This window comes from Eucyclogobius newberryi, unplaced genomic scaffold, assembly GCF_026437365.1.
Source record: "Eucyclogobius newberryi isolate DKJ021-1_F unplaced genomic scaffold, fEucNew1.0.hap1 SCAF_4, whole genome shotgun sequence".
NCBI classification, from domain to species: domain Eukaryota; kingdom Metazoa; phylum Chordata; class Actinopteri; order Gobiiformes; family Gobiidae; genus Eucyclogobius; species Eucyclogobius newberryi.
The window spans coordinates 39,948,575-39,968,074 of NW_027316056.1; the positions used below are offsets into that span (position 1 = coordinate 39,948,575).

The following is a 19,500-nucleotide window of genomic DNA, read 5'->3' on the forward strand; positions in this document are numbered from 1 at the left end:
ACGGCAACCGCACAGCACCGTGAATGTGAACGCGAGGATGGTGTTTTACGTCTTACTGTTCTGTCGTGTGCATTACATCAGAGGGCGTGGTTTAAAAATGGAGGCGGAGACAGGTCAGAATTGTTGTTTTGACCTGGTTTATAGGTCATTGTGGTGGTCAGGTTTGTGATCACTAAGTTTATCAAAAACAAAAACTGGCAAGAAGCTCGACATCTTCTCCGTCAGTGAAAAAACTGATGATAAGGCTGAGCAAAATAATGTCTGTTTGCCGTAACCCGACCGACCACGTATAAAACTAGCCAAATGAAAAAAATGTATCAGCATTTTGTTAAGAAAACGCCAAATTCTTTTATTTTTCAACTATTTCGCCGACTTTCCCAATGCGCCAAATAAAGCGCTGGAGAAACCTATCTTTCATCCCAACGGACAAATAACACATTGCGCAAAGCATGTGCGTAGACCACACAGGAGAGAACCTATATTGTCTTTTACAATTTGGTTTGCCTCCGCTGGCGCCACTGCCCTGCTCTCTATCATGGTGTGGCTTGATTTAAATTTTACTTACGCAATGCATTCTGGGAGGGAAACACGCCCAGCAGCGTCATCACAACAAACATGGCGGTGCCCGTGTCCCCCGCATGTTCCCCCCGCTCGCCTTTGCTACCAAAATAAAGGATAATAAAGGATACAAAAGGTCGATTGAAATATCTTAAAAATGGGCAGATTTAGTCTCCCGATTGGGAAGCCCGACCCCTTGACTGTTGAAGTCTGACCCCTGGACTGTTGAAGTCTGACCCCTGGACTGTTGAAGTCTGACCCCTGGACTGTTGAAGTCTGACCCCTGAACTGTTGAAGCCCGACCCCTGGACTGTTGAAGCCCGACCCCTGGACTGTTGAAGCCCGACCCCTGGACTGTTGAAGTCTGACCCCTGGACTGTTGAAGCCCGACCCCTGGACTGTTGAAGCCCGACCCCTGGACTGTTGAAGTCTGACCCCTGGACTGTTGAAGTCTGACCCCTGGACTGTTGAAGTCTGACCCCTGGACTGTTGAAGTCTGACCCCTGGACTGTTGAAGCCCGACCCCTGGACTGTTGAAGTCTGACCCCTGGACTGTTGAAGCCCGACCCCTGGACTGTTGAAGTCCGACCCCTGGACTGTTGAAGTCTGACCCCTGGACTGTTGAAGCTCGACCCCTGGACTGTTGAAGCCTGACCCCTGGACTGTTGAAGTCTGACCCCTTGACTGTTGAAGCCTGACCCCTGGACTGTTGAAGCCTGACCCCTGGACTGTTGAAGTCCGACCCCTGGACTGTTGAAGCCTGACCCCTGGACTGTTGAAGTCTGACCCCTGGACTGTTGAAGTCTGACCCCTGGACTGTTGAAGCCTGACCCCTGGACTGTTGAAGTCTGACCCCTGGACTGTTGAAGTCTGACCCCTGGACTGTTGAAGTCTGACCCCTGGACTGTTGAAGTCTGACCCCTGGACTGTTGAAGCCTGACCCCTGGACTGTTGAAGTCTGACCCCTGGACTGTTGAAGTCTGACCCCTGGACTGTTGAAGCCTGACCCCTGGACTGTTGAAGTCTGACCCCTGGACTGTTGAAGCCTGACCCCTGGACTGTTGAAGTCTGACCCCTGGACTGTTGAAGTCTGACCCCTGGACTGTTGAAGCCTGACCCCTGGACTGTTGAAGTCTGACCCCTGGACTGTTGAAGCCTGACCCCTGGACTGTTGAAGTCTGACCCCTGGACTGTTGAAGTCTGACCCCTGGACTGTTGAAGCCTGACCCCTGGACTGTTGAAGTCTGACCCCTGGACTGTTGAAGTCTGACCCCTGGACTGTTGAAGTCTGACCCCTGGACTGTTGAAGCCTGACCCCTGGACTGTTGAAGTCTGACCCCTGGACTGTTGAAGCCTGACCCCTGGACTGTTGAAGTCTGACCCCTGGACTGTTGAAGTCTGACCCCTGGACTGTTGAAGCCTGACCCCTGGACTGTTGAAGTCTGACCCCTGGACTGTTGAAGTCTGACCCCTGGACTGTTGAAGTCTGACCCCTGGACTGTTGAAGTCTGACCCCTGGACTGTTGAAGCCTGACCCCTGGACTGTTGAAGTCTGACCCCTGGACTGTTGAAGCCTGACCCCTGGCGGTCATTCCAACTCAAAAAATGGCAAAACATTTTTTGGATTCAAAGTAAAATAAAAACGAATTTACCGACCGACCCACTTGAAACATGTTGGGTCGGTTACAGAAAACAGACCATTTGTTTGGGGCGGCCTGACTCGAGCGTGTGTTAAACGGTCAGACTTTGAGCCGGTGGCTGTGGTTTGCCGGTGGTGGACGGGCAGAGTTGTGGGGCATGAGGGAGGGAGGGGGGGAGGGAGGGGAGGGCAGGCAGCTTCAGGCACGGCAGATTTCAAGGTCAAATCGGGGTCAAATCAGGGTCAAAGGGTCTTGGTCCTCCTCATGCAGAGACTCAAGCATTCACAAAGGGTTTAAGCAGCTTGTGTCTTAATGCAACGCATCATTCTTCGCTTCGACGAGTCTGGACGGTAACCGATGGCAACCGACAATCCTGACGACGCGTAACCAGAAGGGGGCGATTACATTGGCATCAATATAATCGTTTTCGGACACTTGATTACTTTTCCAACTAAATTTGTGTTTCTCGCTCTTTAACATGTGATTTATTTCTTTAGATCTTTTTTTAATCTTTTTTTATCTGCCTTATTATTAAACATTTTTCCTTCTAAATACTTATTACAAATATAAATCAGACGTCAGACGTACAGTTACTACTCATCTCTTTTCATTTAATGGAGTCCAACCAAATACCGTAAAATGACTTTTAGACTTGTAGAACCTTTTAAAATGCCTCTGACAGGTTTTTTACGATGTTACAATGTTGACTTTATTTGGTGTATTTATACCTATCGTACATATAAATTACAGTTTAACATTAATCGAGCAGATGTTTGTGGGGAAAACCTTGAAAAATCTGTAGAAAATGACAGGAAGTGACATCGCACTATTCCATTCAAAGTTTATGCAGAATTTACACAAAGAAACAACTTTTTTGACTCTTTACACGTTTATTCAACAAAATAAAGTCGCTCTAATGTATTTTTATCTGTCAAATTAAAAAATGTGACATTAGATGAGTTTTGGGTAATTTCCTAGTGTGATGTCATCAAGTACAAACAGGAAGTGACATTATAAACCTAAAAATGTGCTATTCTGTGATATTTTTTAAAATTATTTTTAGCAAAATTCAAAATATATTTATCTTCGCTGTGTATTTAGTTCAATGAGTCGTCTGACCTGTAGGGGGCGCATAATGAAGACCATTTCTGCACAAACTGAATTGTAAATTGGTAGACTTTTACTTGATATCGACATATTAAACGTATATAACCACCAACTATAACATTTTAGAGTGAAATAATCCTAGACTTACGTTAATATATTTTATATTTTGACCTGCATTTCACCCGTGTACTGTGTACTTTTATATACAAATATACCAAGCACAGTCAATTTACAAATTTAGTTTAGATACTTTTCCGTTGTATTATTTTGTATTTTTTACGCCTTTAGGTCTCACTTTATCACAGTTTAAATTTCATTCACTGTCATCGCTCTTTGTTTTGCGCCTTAACGCCGAAGCGCGTTCCTAGTTCGACAAAAAGCCAATAAAACATCCTCTGATTCAGGAAGCACATGCACGTGGAACGGGGCGAGGCTCAGGGGGCGGGGCGAGGGGGCGAGGCATGACCAATGAGGATGCAGCATTGAGTTTCGAGAGAGAAATTACAAACCAACCAGATTCTACATGTGCCAGTATGTAGAAGGGTGGATGGGTGGAGTGGGTGACACAGATACAGTTTGAGTGGGAGGAGAAGGGGGAGGAGTTTGAATTCAAGTTTTTTTTTTTTTGGGGGGGGGGGGGGGGGGGGGGGGGGGGGGTCGTGGGTCATGGGGCGAACGCCACAGCGCCATCACCACACGGCATGGCGCGGCACGGATGGGCGGAGCACACGATGTGAGGAGGAGTCATAGTGCATTTCGATTGGATGGATTTGTCAGAGGGGGAGGGGCCAAAGGAGAGGGGTTAAAGAAAGCATGTAAAGAGACAGAGAGAGCATCATTACTGCGGCGGTCAAACGGGACGCACACAATGGACACACGCGCGGTCAGCGTCTCTTTGGCGGTCGTCCCGGCGACGCCGTGGACGCGGACGTGCGTTTGTGAATCGCACGTTTCAGCATTTTTAACCTTCGTTTCCTGATTAAAAAAACGTCATGATCCTATCGCGTCGAGCCTTCGGTAATTCACGTTTCAAACTTCCCGGATTTCCTCCATTTTTGCAATTTGGAGTTTGGCACAATAAATCCAACGGAGAACTTTGGAGTTCTGCCTCATGTTCTTCTTCATGTTCTTCCTCATGTTCTTCCTCATTTTCTCATGTTCTTCCTCATCTTTTTCCTCATGTTCTTCCTCATGTTCTTCCTCATGTTTTTCCTCATGTTCTCATCTTCTGCCTCATGTTCTTCTTCATGTTCTGCCTCATGTTCTTCCTCATGTTCTTCCTCATGTTCTTCTTCATGTTCTGCCTCGTGTTCTTCCTCATGTTCTCATCTTCTTCCTCATGTTCTGCCTCACGTTCTTCCTCATGTTCTTCCACATGTTCTGCCTCATGTTCTTCTTCATGTTCTTCCTCATGTTCTGCCTCATCTTCTTCCTCACGTTCTTCCTCATGTTCTGCCTCATCTTCTTCCTCATGTTCTTCCTCATGTTCTCATGTTCTGTCTCATGTTCTTCCTCATGTTCTGCCTCATCTTCATCCTCATGTTCTGCCTCATGTTCTTCCTCACCTTCTTCCTCATATTCTCGTGTTCTTCCTCATGTTCTCATGTTCTTCCTCATGTTCTGCCTCACGTTCTTCCTCATCTTCTTCCTCATGTTCTGCCTCAAGTTCTGCCTCATGTTCTTCCTCACGTTCTGCCTCACGTTCTGCCTCACGTTGTGCCTCATGTTCTGCCTCATGTTCTGCCTCATGTTCTTCCTCCTGTTTTTCCTCATGTTCTTCCTCATGTTCTGCCTCATGTTCTGCCTCATGTTCTGCCTCACGTTCTGCCTCACGTTCTTCCTCATGTTCTGCCTCATGTTCTGCCTCATGTTCTTCCTCCTGTTTTTCCTCATGTTCTTCCTCATGTTCTGCCTCATGTTCTGCCTCATGTTCTGCCTCACGTTCTGCCTCACGTTCTTCCTCATGTTCTGCCTCATGTTCTGCCTCATGTTCTTCCTCATGTTCTGCCTCATGTTCTTCCTCATGTTCTGCCTCATGTTCTTCCTCATCTTCTGCCTCATGTTATTCCTCATGTTCTTCCTCATGTTCTCATGTTCTGCCTCATGTTCTGCCTCATCTTCTTCCTCATGTTCTTCTTCATGTTCTGCCTCGTGTTCTTCCTCATGTTCTTCCTCATGTTCTCGTGTTCTTCCTCATGTTCTCATGTTCTTCCTCATGTTCTTCCTCATGTTCTCATGTTCTGCCTCATGTTCTCATGTTCTGCCTCATCTTCTTCCTCATGTTCTGCCTCATCTTCTTCCTCATCTTTTTCCTCATGTTCTTCCTCATGTTCTGCCTCATGTTCTTCCTCATGTTCTTCCTCATTTTCTCATGTTCTTCCTCATCTTTTTCCTCATGTTCTTCCTCATGTTCTGCCTCAACTTCCTCATGTTCTCATGTTCTTCCTCCTGTTCTCATCTTCTTCCTCATGTTCTGCCTCATCTTCTTCCTCATCTTTTTCCTCATGTTCTTCCTCATGTTCTGCCTCATGTTCTTCCTCATGTTCTTCCTCATTTTCTCATGTTCTTCCTCATCTTTTTCCTCATGTTCTTCCTCATGTTCTTCCTCATGTTCTGCCTCATGTTCTGCCTCACCTTCCTCATGTTCTCATGTTCTTCCTCCTGTTCTCATCTTCTTCCTCATGTTCTGCCTCATCTTCTTCCTCATCTTTTTCCTCATGTTCTTCCTCATGTTCTGCCTCATGTTCTTCCTCATGTTCTTCCTCCTGTTCTCATGTTCTTCCTCATGTTCTGCCTCATGTTCTCATCTTCTTCCTCATGTTCTTCTTCATGTTCTGCCTCATGTTCTGCCTCATGTTCTTCCTCATGTTCTTCCTCATGTTCTGCCTCATCTTCTTCCTCATGTTCTGCCTCACGTTCTTCCTCATGTTCTTCTTCATGTTCTGCCTCGTGTTCTTCCTCATGTTCTTCCTCATGTTCTGCCTCATGTTCTTCCTCCTGTTTTTCCTCATGTTTTTCCTCATGTTCTTCCTCATGTTCTTCCTCATCTTCTTCCTCATGTTCTGCCTCACGTTCTTCCTCATGTTCTTCTTCATGTTCTGCCTCGTGTTCTTCCTCATGTTCTTCCTCATGTTCTGCCTCATGTTCTTCCTCCTGTTTTTCCTCATGTTTTTCCTCATGTTCTTCCTCATGTTCTTCCTCATGTTCTTCCTCATGTTCTTCCTCATGTTCTGCCTCATGTTCTGCCTCATGTTCTTCCTCATGTTCTTCCTCATGTTCTGCCTCATGTTCTGCCTCATGTTCTGCCTCATGTTCTGCCTCACGTTCTGCCTCACGTTCTTCCTCATGTTCTGCCTCATGTTCTGCCTCATGTTCTTCCTCATGTTCTGCCTCATGTTCTTCCTCATGTTCTGCCTCATGTTCTTCCTCACCTTCTTCCTCATGTTCTCGTGTTCTTCCTCATGTTCTTCCTCATGTTCTGCCTCATCTTCTTCCTCATGTTCTTCTTCATGTTCTTCTTCATGTTCTGCCTCATGTTCTTCTTCATGTTCTGCCTCATGTTCTTCCTCATGTTCTGCCTCACGTTCTTCCTCATGTTCTTCCACATGTTCTGCCTCATCTTCTTCCTCATGTTCTGCCTCACGTTCTTCCTCATGTTCTGCCTCACGTTCTTCCTCACGTTCTTCCTCATGTTCTGCCTCATCTTCTTCCTCATGTTCTTCCTCATGTTCTTCCTCATGTTCTCATGTTCTGTCTCATGTTCTTCCTCATGTTCTGCCTCATCTTCTTCCTCATGTTCTGCCTCATGTTCTTCCTTACCTTCTTCCTCATATTCTCGTGTTCTTCCTCATGTTCTCATGTTCTTCCTCATGTTCTGCCTCATGTTCTGCCTCACGTTCTTCCTCACGTTCTTCCTCATGTTCTTCCTCATGTTCTGCCTCATCTTCTTCCTCATGTTCTGCCTCATGTTCTTCCTCATGTTCTGCCTCCTGTTCTTCCTCATGTTCTGCCTCATGTTCTGCCTCATGTTCTGCCTCATGTTCTCATGTTCTGCCTCATGTTCTGCCTCACGTTCTGCCTCACATTCTGCCTCATGTTCTTCCTCATGTTCTGCCTCATGTTTTTCCTCATGTTTTTCCTCATGTTCTTCCTCATGTTCTGCCTCATGTTCTTCCTCATGTTCTGCCTCATGTTCTGCCTCATGTTCTTCCTCATGTTCTTCCTCATGTTCTTCCACACGTTCTTCCTCATGTTCTGCCTCATGTTCTTCCTCATGTTCTGCCTCATGTTCTTCCTCATGTTCTTCCTCATGTTCTGCCTCATGTTCTTCCTCATGTTCTGCCTCATGTTCTGCCTCATGTTCTTCCTCATGTTCTTCCACACGTTCTGCCTCATGTTCTTCCTCACGTTCTTCCTCATGTTCTTCCAAACGTTCTGCCTCATGTTCTTCCTCATGTTCTGCCTCACGTTCTTCCTCATGTTCTACCTCATGTTCTTCTTCATGTTCTGCCTCGTGTTCTTCCTCATGTTCTTCCTCATGTTCTGCCTCATGTTCTTCCTCACCTTCTTCCTCATGTTCTTGTGTTCTTCCTCATGTTCTCATGTTCTTCCTCATGTTCTGCCTCATGTTCTTCCTCATGTTCTTCCTCATGTTCTTCCTCATGTTCTTCCTCATGTTCTTCCTCATGTTCTTCCTCATGTTCTCATGTTCTTCCTCATGTTCTGCCTCATGTTCTTCCTCATGTTCTGCCTCATGTTCTTCCTCATGTTCTGCCTCATGTTCTTCTTCATGTTCTTCCTCATGTTCTTCCTCATGTTCTCATGTTCTTCCTCATGTTCTGCCTCACGTTCTTCCTCACGTTCTTCTTCATGTTCTGCCTCATGTTCTCATGTTCTTCCTCATGTTCTGCCTCATGTTCTTCTTCACGTTCTTCCTCACGTTCTTCTTCATGTTCTTCCTCATGTTCTCATGTTCTTCCTCATGTTCTGCCTCATGTTCTTCCTCATGTTCTTCTTCATGTTCTGCTTCACGTTCTTCCTCATGTTCTGCTTCATGTTCTTCCTCATGTTCTTCTTCATGTTCTGCCTCATGTTCTTCCTCATGTTCTCATGTTCTTCCTCATGTTCTTCTTCATGTTCTGCTTCACGTTCTTCCTCATGTTCTGCTTCATGTTCTTCCTCACGTTCTTCTTCATGTTCTGCTTCATGTTCTTCCTCATGTTCTGCCTCACGTTCTTCCTCACGTTCTTCCTCATGTTCTGCTTCATGTTCTTCCTCATGTTCTTCTTCATGTTCTGCCTCATGTTCTTCCTCATGTTCTCATGTTCTTCCACACGTTCTGCCTCATGTTCTTCCTCATGTTCTCATGTTCTTCCTCATGTTCTTCCACACATTCTGCCTCATGTTCTTCCTCATGTTCTTCCTCATGTTCTGCCTCATGTTCTTCCTCATGTTCTTCCACACGTTCTTCCTCATGTTCTTCTTCATGTTCTGCCTCATGTTCTGCCTCATGTTCTGCCTCATGTTCTTCCTCATGTTCTGCCTCATGTTCTTCCTCATGTTCTTCCACACGTTCTGCCACACATTCTGCCTCATGTTCTGCCTCATGTTCTTCCTCATGTTCTCATGTTCTTCCTCATGTTCTTCCTTATGAGTTGTGTGATCCTCTTAAGATTTTATTTATTTGAATTTATTGAACTCTTCTACGGTTTTGTTTTTGATTCGATTCGACTGCTTTTATTTATACAATATATATAATATAATATGACATATATTACATATATATATATATTTATATACTTTTAGGCATTCAGGATGGAAACACAGTTGTGTAAGAGTCGATCGCCAAAGAGAGGCTGAAATATATAGATATATTATGACTAGGACTATACAAAAACAGCTGAATAAATAAGTATAAATGTATCAAATGCCGCGACAGTGACAAACCTGGAACATGGCGTTTGTTACAAATGTTAACACAGTTTAATAAACACATTCTGAACAGGAGCGACACTTTCAGCTTTACGGCAGGAGTCGACTGTGAAAAAAGAGAAGATAAAGTGAATGCGTGGAAAAGAGCCAATCAGAAGCGGACTCACCCCCAACTCCGTGACCAAAATGTCCGTGATGCTGCCGAGGACCGAGACGAAGTCGAAGATGTTCCAGGCGTCTCGGAAGAAGTTCTGAGCAGAAACACGTCACAGTTTCAGAGCTTCTGCGACGCATTCAACCCACGATCGTTACAGAACATCTACTGGACTAAACACACTGCTCAAGAGGTCCACACACTTCTCCTCTCAGGCCCCATTTCACCCCATTTCACCCTATTTCACCCCAAACAACCTGACAAACAACTGTGATGTGAGGAAACATAATGTCATTTATACGATTACAAATATTTAAAACTACATAAGCCACAAAGCTGTAAATATTGCCTCCTGGAATAAATCTAAACAAGCTTCTCTAATATATGAACGTTCAGTTTCTTTTGGTCAAAACAGACAACGCAAAGGTTCTACTGAGTTCTATTTTCACCGGAAACCACAGTTCAAGTTGGTTTGGATTGAAAACACTACTCGGATCACGATTGGATGATTTCTGTCATCTGAACATCACACTTTGCCTTGCACAAGTCGTCAGAAACACAGCGTTTTAATCCGGCCCGAGTAAGATAGAGTCCCATCGTTCAGTTCAGGAACACCACGACGACGCTCACGGCCCTGGGCGTGTACATTTACACTGAGAGTTAACGCAGTGTCACAGAAGACAACCGCACCCTGAAATCTGCTCCTCCCGTGTGGCTGAGCTCCTCACCCCATCCCTATAGACACTGCACCGCACCAAATGTCAAGCTCACGCTCCATCCTTCCCTCACACTTAGAGTAAGTGCAAACAGCTGAGATGAGATCCTGTGGTCCCCCCGACCCCTGACTGTCCATAAAAACAATGAACAGAAGCAGTGACAAAGCGCAGCCCTGAGGAGTCCCTCATGCACTGGGAACAGGTCTGACTTACTGTAATGAACACAGCTCCTGCTCCGGTCATACAGGGACCGGACAGCCCTCAGCAAAGGGCCCCGGACCCCGTACTCCCGGAGCACCCCCCAAAGGACACCCGCCAAAGGACACCCCCCAAAGGACACCCCCCAAAGGACACCCCGAGGGACACGGTCGAAAGCCTTCTCCAGATCCACAAAGCACATGTGACTGTGCAAACTCCCTTGAACCCTCGAGCACCCGATGGAGAGTCTAGAGCTGGTCCAGTGTTCCAGGGCCAAAACCTGCTCCTCCTGAATCTGAGGTTTGAAAGTCCTCTGGCTAAACTAAAACATCACACACTCAACCTGAACCCGAATGTGCACCTTAATCCACCTGAACCTGAACCAGAACCTGAACCTGAACCAAAACCAGAACCAGAGGTTAAACATGTGAGTCTGAGCTGTGCATAAGTGCTGCGTGTCAGACCACTGAGCCGCCGCCGTCAGCACCGTCAGCGTTGCTGTGTCTCACCAGAGGCCCGAAGGCGATGACCTTCAAAATGGACTCCATGAAGAAGAAGGTGGTGAAGACGATGTTGAGGTTCTTCAGGACGTTATCGAAGGCTTGCGAAGCTCCGTCAAACTACACGGGAACGAACACGGGAACGAACACGGAGAGCACACATGAGGCACAGCTTTCCACAAACACACGGAGAGCACACGGTGAAGACGGCGGCCGCACCTTCATCATGAGGACGATGGTGTTGAGCGCGATCAGAGCCATGATGCTGTACTCGAACGGAGGCGAGACGACGAACTGCCACATGCGGTACTGGAAACTGAGCTTGTTCTTGGGCATGTGGCGCGTCAGGGGCCTGGCGTTTATGGCGAAGTCGATGCAGGCTCTCTGCGGCACGGAAACACACACACGTTAGACGCAATAACCCAAAGACAGGACGACCTCAGCAAACCTTTTTCTTCGAACGTACAGTATTGTTAAAAATTAAACCATCTCTTTACGGTCAGATTGTTTTAAAACCAAGTCTAGCTTAAATCACAGAGCTTCAGACGGAGCAGTGCCTCCAGTTAGCTTCACACGCCCTGCTAATGTTAATCACGAGAAAGGATTCAAAAGACTGACCTCGTTCTTCTCGAGGCTGTAGTCCTCCATCATCTTGTCTCCTTGTTCTTGGAAGGTGATGATGATGAGAGCCACAAAGATGTTTACGAAGAAGAAGGGGAAGACAACGAAGTACACCACGTAAAAGATGGACATCTCCATCCTGTATCCCGGGCTGGGGCCCTGGTTCTCATAAGTGGAGTCCACCGAGTGTTTCAACACCCTGTCAACAGAAGCACGCGGCGGGTTAGAACGGACTGAATCTGAATGTCTCCCCCTGCCCCCGACCCCCCGATCCCTCGACCCCCCGACCCCTCGTCCACACAGTCCCACTCTCTTATCAGACTCAGATCTCTAAATGTGATCACTGCGGGTCACGAGACAAAAGTGGATCTCCTCAACAAATACAGTGTGCCCGGTGTGAGCCCGGTGTGTGCCCGGTGTGTGCCCGCTGTGAGCCCGGTGTGAGCCCGGTGTGTGCCCGGTGTGAGCCCGCTGTGTGCCCGGTGTGAGCCCGCTGTGAGCCCGGTGTGTGCCCGCTGTGAGCCCGCTGTGTGCCCGCTGTGTGCCTCAGAAAAAGCCCCCCCCCCCTAGTGGACACAGTTTGAATGTGTGCTGCTCTAACAGTAGTAGTAGTAGTAGTAGTAGTAGTAGCAGTAGTAGGAGTAGTAGTAGTAGCAGTAGTAGGAGTAGCAGTAGCAGTAGGAGTAGTAGTAGTAGTAGTAGTAGTAGTAGTAGTAGCAGTAGTAGTAGTAGTAGTAGTAGTAGCAGTAGTAGGAGTAGCAGTAGCAGGAGTAGCAGTAGGAGTAGCAGTAGTAGCAGTAGTAGTAGTAGTAGTAGTAGTAGCAGTAGTAGCAGTAGTAGTAGTAGTAGTAGTAGTAGCAGTAGTAGGAGTAGAAGTAGCAGTAGTAGTAGTAGTAGTAGTAGTAGCAGTAGTAGTAGTAGTAGTAGTAGTAGTAGTAGTAGTAGTAGCAGTAGTAGGAGTAGCAGTAGTAGTAGTAGCAGTAGTAGTAGTAGCAGTAGTAGGAGTAGCAATGGTAGTAGTAGCAGTAGTAGTAGTAGGAGTAGCAGTAGTAGTAGTAGGAGTAGCAGTAGTAGTAGTAGCAGCAGTAGTAGTAGTAGTAGTAGTAGTAGCAGTAGTAGTAGTAGTAGTAGTAGCAGTAGTAGGAGTAGCAGTAGTAGTAGTAGCAGTAGTAGTAGTAGTAGTAGTAGTAGTAGTAGTAGTAGCAGTAGTAGTAGTAGCAGTAGTAGGAGTAGCAGTAGTAGGAGTAGCAGTAGTAGTAGTAGCAGTAGTAGGAGTAGCAGTAGTAGTAGTAGCAGTAGTAGTAGTAGCAGTAGTAGTAGTAGTAGTAGCAGTAGTAGTAGTAGCAGTAGTAGTAGTAGTAGTAGTAGTAGTAGTAGTAGTAGTAGTAGTAGTAGTAGCAGTAGCAGTAGTAGTAGTAGTAGTAGCAGTAGTAGTAGTAGCAGTAGTAGTAGTAGCAGTAGTAGTAGTAGTAGTAGTAGTAGTAGTAGTAGCAGTAGCAGTAGTAGCAGTAGTAGTAGTAGTAGTAGTAGCAGTAGTAGTAGTAGTAGTAGTAGTAGTAGTAGCAGTAGTAGTAGTAGCAGTAGTAGTAGTAGTAGTAGCAGTAGTAGTAGTAGCAGTAGTAGTAGTAGCAGTAGTAGTAGTAGCAGTAGTAGTAGTAGCAGTAGTAGTAGTAGCAGTAGTAGTAGTAGCAGTACTCACTGGGGCCACCCCTCTCCAGTGGACACAGTGAAGAGGGTGAGCAGGGCCCAAGCCACATTGTCGTAGTGAAAATCGTACTTCTTCCACTCCCGCTTCTGAGCTTTGACCTCGTCTCGATCGTACACCAGATACTCGCCCCTGGAACAGAAAATACTCACATTTAACATCATTTCACAGATCGAACGCACAGACCAGAGCCTGTGACGCTTACAGCCGCCACAAGAGGGCAGCGCAGACACAGAAATGAAACCGAGACGTTTGTTCCTTTTTACACATAATAAACTGTAATTAAGTATAATTCTACCCATGCAACTGTAATTCGTTAACTAATTAGTATTAATATGTGTACATTTTATTTTGTATTTGTACTCTGACCACCGCGTGTGTACTAATCTGCATTACACGTCTGGTCAGCACGTTCCTCAGCACTGCGCTCTGATTGGCTGGTGTGTTTCTCGGACCTGCAGTCGCGCTCGAACTCCTTGGACTCGTCGGTGCAGTAGAAGAATCGTCCTTTGAAGAGCTGCACGGCCACGACGGCGAAGATGAACATGAAGAGCATGTAGACGATGAGGATGTTCAGGACGTTCTTCAGAGAGTTCACCACGCAGTCAAACACCGCCTGCACGCAGAGACGGGGAGGTCAGGGGGGAGGTCAGAGGCGAGGTCAGAGGCGAGGTCAGGGGGAGGTCAGGGGGAGGTCACGGGGCTCGTCAGGGGGAGGTTAGGGGGAGGTCAGGGGGAGGTCACGGGGGACGTCAGGGGAAGGTTACGGGGCTCGTCAGGGGGAGGTTAGGGGGAAATCAGGGCGTAGGTCACAAGGGAAGTCACGGGGGAGGTCAAGGGGAGGTCACGGGGGACGTCACGGTGGAGGTCCCGGGGGACGTCAGGGGAAGGTCACGGGGCTCGTCAGGGGGAGGTCAGGGGGTAGGTCACGGGGCTTGTCAGGGGGAGGTTAGGGGGAGGTCAGGGGGTAGGTCACGGGGCTTGTCAGGGGGAGGTTAGGGGGAGGTCAGGGGGAGGTCACGGGGGACATCAGGGAAGGTTACGGGGCTCGTCAGGGGGAGGTTAGGGGGAGGTCAGGGGGAGGTCACAGGGGACGTCAGGGGAAGGTTACGGGGCTCGTCAGGGGGAGGTTAGGGGGAGGTCAGGGCGTAGGTCACAAGGGAAGTCACGGGGGAGGTCAAGGGGACATTACGGCAAAGTCAGGGGCGAGGTCAGGAGGAGGTCACGGCAGAGGTCAGGGGCAGGTATTGGGGAGGTCATGGGGCACTTCAGGAGGAGGTCAGGGGGAGGTCACGGGGCACGTCAGGGGGAGGTCACGGGGAGGTCAGGGGCAGGTCACAAACAAGGTCACGAGGGAAGTCACGGGGGAGGTCAAGGGGAGGTCACGGGGGACGTCACGGTGGAGGTCCCGGGGGACGTCAGGGGAAGGTCACGGGGCTCGTCAGGGGGAGGTCAGGGGGTAGGTCACGGGGCTTGTCAGGGGGAGGTTAGGGGGAGGTCAGGGGGTAGGTCACGGGGCTTGTCAGGGGGAGGTTAGGGGGAGGTCAGGGGGAGGTCACGGGGGACATCAGGGAAGGTTACGGGGCTCGTCAGGGGGAGGTTAGGGGGAGGTCAGGGGGAGGTCACAGGGGACGTCAGGGGAAGGTTACGGGGCTCGTCAGGGGGAGGTTAGGGGGAGGTCAGGGCGTAGGTCACAAGGGAAGTCACGGGGGAGGTCAAGGGGACATTACGGCAAAGTCAGGGGCGAGGTCAGGAGGAGGTCACGGCAGAGGTCAGGGGCAGGTATTGGGGAGGTCATGGGGCACTTCAGGAGGAGGTCAGGGGGAGGTCACGGGGCACGTCAGGGGGAGGTCACGGGGAGGTCAGGGGCAGGTCACAAACAAGGTCACGAGGGAAGTCACGGGGGAGGTCACGGCGAGGTCGCAGGATTTCTAAGTAATTATGTAGTTCATGTACTTTAACACGAATTAGACTGATGCCCCTTTATAGTAACTACACTTTAATTAACAAAGCACAAACAAAGACTATCAAGCTTGATTCATGTTTAGTCACTATTAGGGCCAGGAATTAGGAATAGAGTATTAGTTAAGTCATTACAAACCCTGAATCCTTAAACTATTTGTTCACTGTGAGTTGAGTCGTGTTGATGCTTTGTTGAGGCAAGAATAAGTGTAATAATTATCAGAGTTGTCAGTGTTGGTGTTTGATCATCGCTGCAGTTTGTGTCATTATTTTTTGGCCTTTTTCCTGCTGCCAGAAGTACGTTCCAAAAGTATCCATTTATTGTGTCCATGGCAGGAGTTCTGAGGCCCAGATAAAACACTCTGCGATGCTTTATTCATTTCTTTCCAATATTTTGGTTGAAAATTTGCATTTTTCCATGTTTTGAAACAGAGAAACAGGCAAACTGACATTACTACCCTGGAAATTGTTGCTTATTTCTATCATAAAGACTTTAAACTGTTGATATTTAGATCTGACGTCCGTTAAATATGGAAAATTAGCATCTGCTACTTTACCCGAGCCTTTGTTGGCGGAGCTGGTGATGTAATATTGGATGAAAACTACATGAAAGCCTAAATAAAAGTCGATTTAGCAGAAGTTAGCGACGTGAACATTTGTCTGCAGCCGTGACTCTGACCTTGAGTTTGGGCAGGCGTTTGATGGTCTTCAGAGGACGCAGCACTCGCAGCACTCGCAGGGACTTGATCGTGCTGATGTCTTTGCTTTTACTGCTCCCCCTGCAGGCCGGGCGAGGGAACAACAACAACACGGCGTCAGCGCAGACTTAACGCCCGGAGTGAGGTCTACGGCTCGGAGTGCGTCCTGTAAAGTGCTGCTGGTCACACATGAAGCCAGAGGGTTTCATGGACTGTGTGTGGACGTGAGGCGGTCAGGCTCAAAGCAGGTGCTGGTCATTCAGATGGACAGGCAGCTCCCGGCGGAGTGCCCAGCCAAACCTCTTTCTTTCTTTTTAAAACGTCGTTCGCTTCGGTTCGTTTCAAACATGGCTGCTCAAGGATTATGTGAGGGATAATCCTGTGTTTTTGAATCTGCCAAATCACGATTCATACTTTCACATCGTTTGCACCAGTCTGTCTGCAAAAGGTCAATCTACCGTCGCAAATCAAGGGGAAGGTATTACGACTCTTCCACTAACCTGTACTTTTCATTCCAGAAGTACTTCACAAGTAAGGCTATTGGGGAGGTGAATAAAATCTCCAAAAACTGTCTCTCACATACAAATCTTCATAAGATAGGATATAATTAGATACTTATTTAAGAAGACATCTTAGGCAAAGGTCTTGGTCTATAATATGTCAATAATATTGTGTTATTGAAAACTAAATAGCAGGCTCGTGGGCCAAACCCAGCCCTCCAAACAGACTGATCTGGGCCCAATTTTCAGAATATCAAAAATATATACATGTGCTCTTTGGAAACCTTGGAGTCTTATTTGACCAGGAGCTCTCATTTAAAGCTCATATAAATCAAGCTTGTAAAACAGCCTATTTCCATTTGCGCAACAAGAGCCAAAATCAGAAGAATCCTGCCTAAGTGAGTCCTAAAAGCTCCATAAAAAGCTTTCAACTGGTTCAAAATGCAGCAGCAAGATTACTAACAGGAACAAAAAGAAGAGAGCACATTACGCCGGTGCTGAAGTCTCTTCACTGGCTCCTGTCCAGTTTAGAATCAAATTCAAAATTCTACTCTTGACCTACAAAGCCATAAATGACATGGCCCCATCCTACCTCAAAGATGCTCTAGAACCATATCATCCAAACAGAGCTCTTCGCTCTCAGAATGCCGGCCTTCTGGTGGTGCCAAGAGTCTCTAAAAGTACTGTAGGAGGTAGAGCGTTTAGCTACCAAGCTCCTGTGTTATGGAATCAGCTCCCGACCCATGTTAAATATGCTGACACAGTCTCTTCATTTAAGTCCAGAATTAAAACGTTCCTCTTCGAAATCGCTTATGGTCAGACTAGTTAGGAACAGTAATATAAACCCACAGCTTTAGCTACGCTGCCCTAGGAGTAACTATGCTGGGGGAAGTATGACAGCTTGAGCACTATCCTCTTCTTCTTCTACTACTTATGCTATCAAACAATATTTATTTTTTGATTCCACTTGCAAACTGGTCACCGCCTTCTTTTCTTTCTCTCACTCCTGAGGACCTGTGGACCCAGATGCCCCTCCCCTGGTGAAGTGGTCCCTGCCCTGTGTGGACGGTCCCTCATCTGCCTGAAGAGTGGGTCCAGTTCGCCTCCGACGGTCCCTCTTCTGCCTGAAGAGTGGGTCCAGCTCGCCTCCGACGGTCCCTCTTCTGCCTGAAGAGTGGGTCCAGCTCGACTCAGACGGTCCCTCATCTGCCTGAGGAGTGGGTCCAGCTCGCCTCAGTTGGTCCCTCATCTGCCTGAAGAGTGGGTCCAGCTCGCCTCAGTCGGTCCCTCATCTGCCTGAAGAGTGGGTCCAGCTCCAGTCTCCTTGTGTCCGTCTGTGAGAGTCGGATCTCTCCTTCACTGGAACTCCTCCAGGTTTCTACGCTTTTTTCCCAAAGAGGTTTTTTTTGTAGTTTTTCCTGGCCGAGAAGGAGAGTCTAAGGACAGAGGACTCTGGGACATCGTCCCTCGCCACCACAGACATTGTCTGACTCCATCGCCACCACAGACATTGTTGATTCATTTCTCCCTGTGGCCCTCAGAGGCAACTGTTGTTGTGATTTTGGGCCTTACAAAAATAAATTGATTTGATTTGACTCTTGTTTAATTCAGCTTTAGACCTGGTTTGGTAATAGTTTAGTCCTGGTCTGATGTAGTGTTTTTAGAGTCTAATCCTAGTTTTAATCCTGGTTCAGAACTGGACGGGCAAAGCTGATAAAGCCTTGTGAATTATTGTTTTACCCACAAAAATATAATAAAGCAGTTGTTATCTAGTGTTCTTTTGTGCGACGCCAAATTGTGTTAAAAGCGTTTGTGAATCAGGAAAATGTGGCTGAAAGGACCTGCACAACAGTCTTTTCATCCACCTGGTGTTGGCTGGACTCACGTTTGTCTGCGCGGACTCTGGTGTAAACGATGTGAAAGACGGTGAACCTGTCATGCCTTTGCAACAGACTCCACATGTTGAAACTCCCACTTTGCACCAGAAATATCAAGACAAGGCTTCGATCCGGAGTGCAGATGCCTGGTGCGCGCGCCCGCTGACGGGTAAACGGCCCTGTCGACGTGTCACGCTGACTTATCGTGAGTGGAAAGTGCTGCCGCCGTTAAGGACAGTATAATTGAGTGCAGATGGATTGATCAGGTCTTGGCAGCCGACCGGAGATTGATAGATTAAGACTTGGCAGGTGGAGGAGAGTTTGTTGGGGGCATTGATTATCTATGTGTGCGCAGCAGTGATGGAGCCAAGAGAGACTTCAGGGTCTTAGGAGTAAAGCCCGGAGAGGTCGGAGGTCACGGACTGGGACCGACGAGACGGGGAGGAGCCACACGACGCCAACGTGTTCGAACTGCGTCTAACGCTCGGCGGGACTCGTCTGAATAAATACGAACGCCGCTGCTGTGCTGTGGTTGGACGAAGACGGCGGAGATTGTCATTTATCGAGTTTGTGTCGGTCACGCTCGTTTCTTTAGCCCCGACAATAACATATTTTCACAATTTCGCTCTCCAGAAACGGTTAAACGCGTTCTCTGTCAGTTGGAGCCTCGGTTTGCCAGTCATTTCAGTGAAATAGAATCCGCGAGGAAAGTTTAGCGGTTATTTTTGGATCGAAACCTGCATCCCCAATCATTGACAGTTTGCTTTCATAAGGTCTTTATGTACGGGTCTTACAGCTGACAATTACCACGATCGAGTCGGATTATTTTTAAAGTCGCCTGGTCGTCGCAGCGATACAGACGCTCACAGTTCTGCTCAGCGGCGCGTACAACCGAAAGGGTTTCATCTGCACTCTGGCCTTTTGAAATCTACACATTTCTATCAATCGTTTATGTTTGCGTTGTGATTTTGAATGCGTCCTTCCCTTAACTCTGCGCATGGCTGGCGTCCTACGACTGAACCGTGCCTGTGAACTCGAGGAAGGGACCGTTTCATTGACTCCATTTACAGAGATGGATATAATGCGTTAGAATCAGCTGATGGTGTGAAGGCGACGGCACGGCGTGAATGAGCACGAACGAACAAAGAAAGAAAGAGAGAGAAGCCATTTTGTTTTGGATCTGGAGGTGAAGAGCAGTTTGGGAGGAGGAGGAGGAGGAGGAGGAGGAGAAGGAAGAGGGCTGAGGGACTTTACCGAGTACTGCTCCTGTGGAGAGGCAGCCGCCAAGAGGGCAGAAATATGTGCACGTGGACAAGAAGAATACAGCATAATA

General features: G+C 47.6%; 1 protein-coding gene across 1 annotated transcript in view; it reads right to left on the minus strand.

Moving 5' to 3' along the window:
- cacna1ab (calcium channel, voltage-dependent, P/Q type, alpha 1A subunit, b) overlaps window positions 1–19,500 on the minus strand; it is a 196,529-nt gene that overhangs the window by 63,021 nt on the left and 114,008 nt on the right. The window contains exons 29-35 of the mRNA XM_072464008.1: window positions 15,772–15,871; window positions 13,586–13,746; window positions 13,125–13,262; window positions 11,423–11,624; window positions 11,024–11,188; window positions 10,814–10,924; window positions 9,404–9,487 (exon numbers count right to left, since the gene is read on the minus strand). Of these exons, the coding sequence (XP_072320109.1) occupies window positions 9,404–9,487; window positions 10,814–10,924; window positions 11,024–11,188; window positions 11,423–11,624; window positions 13,125–13,262; window positions 13,586–13,746; window positions 15,772–15,871 (961 nt within the window). The remainder of the gene's footprint in view (window positions 1–9,403; window positions 9,488–10,813; window positions 10,925–11,023; window positions 11,189–11,422; window positions 11,625–13,124; window positions 13,263–13,585; window positions 13,747–15,771; window positions 15,872–19,500) is intronic.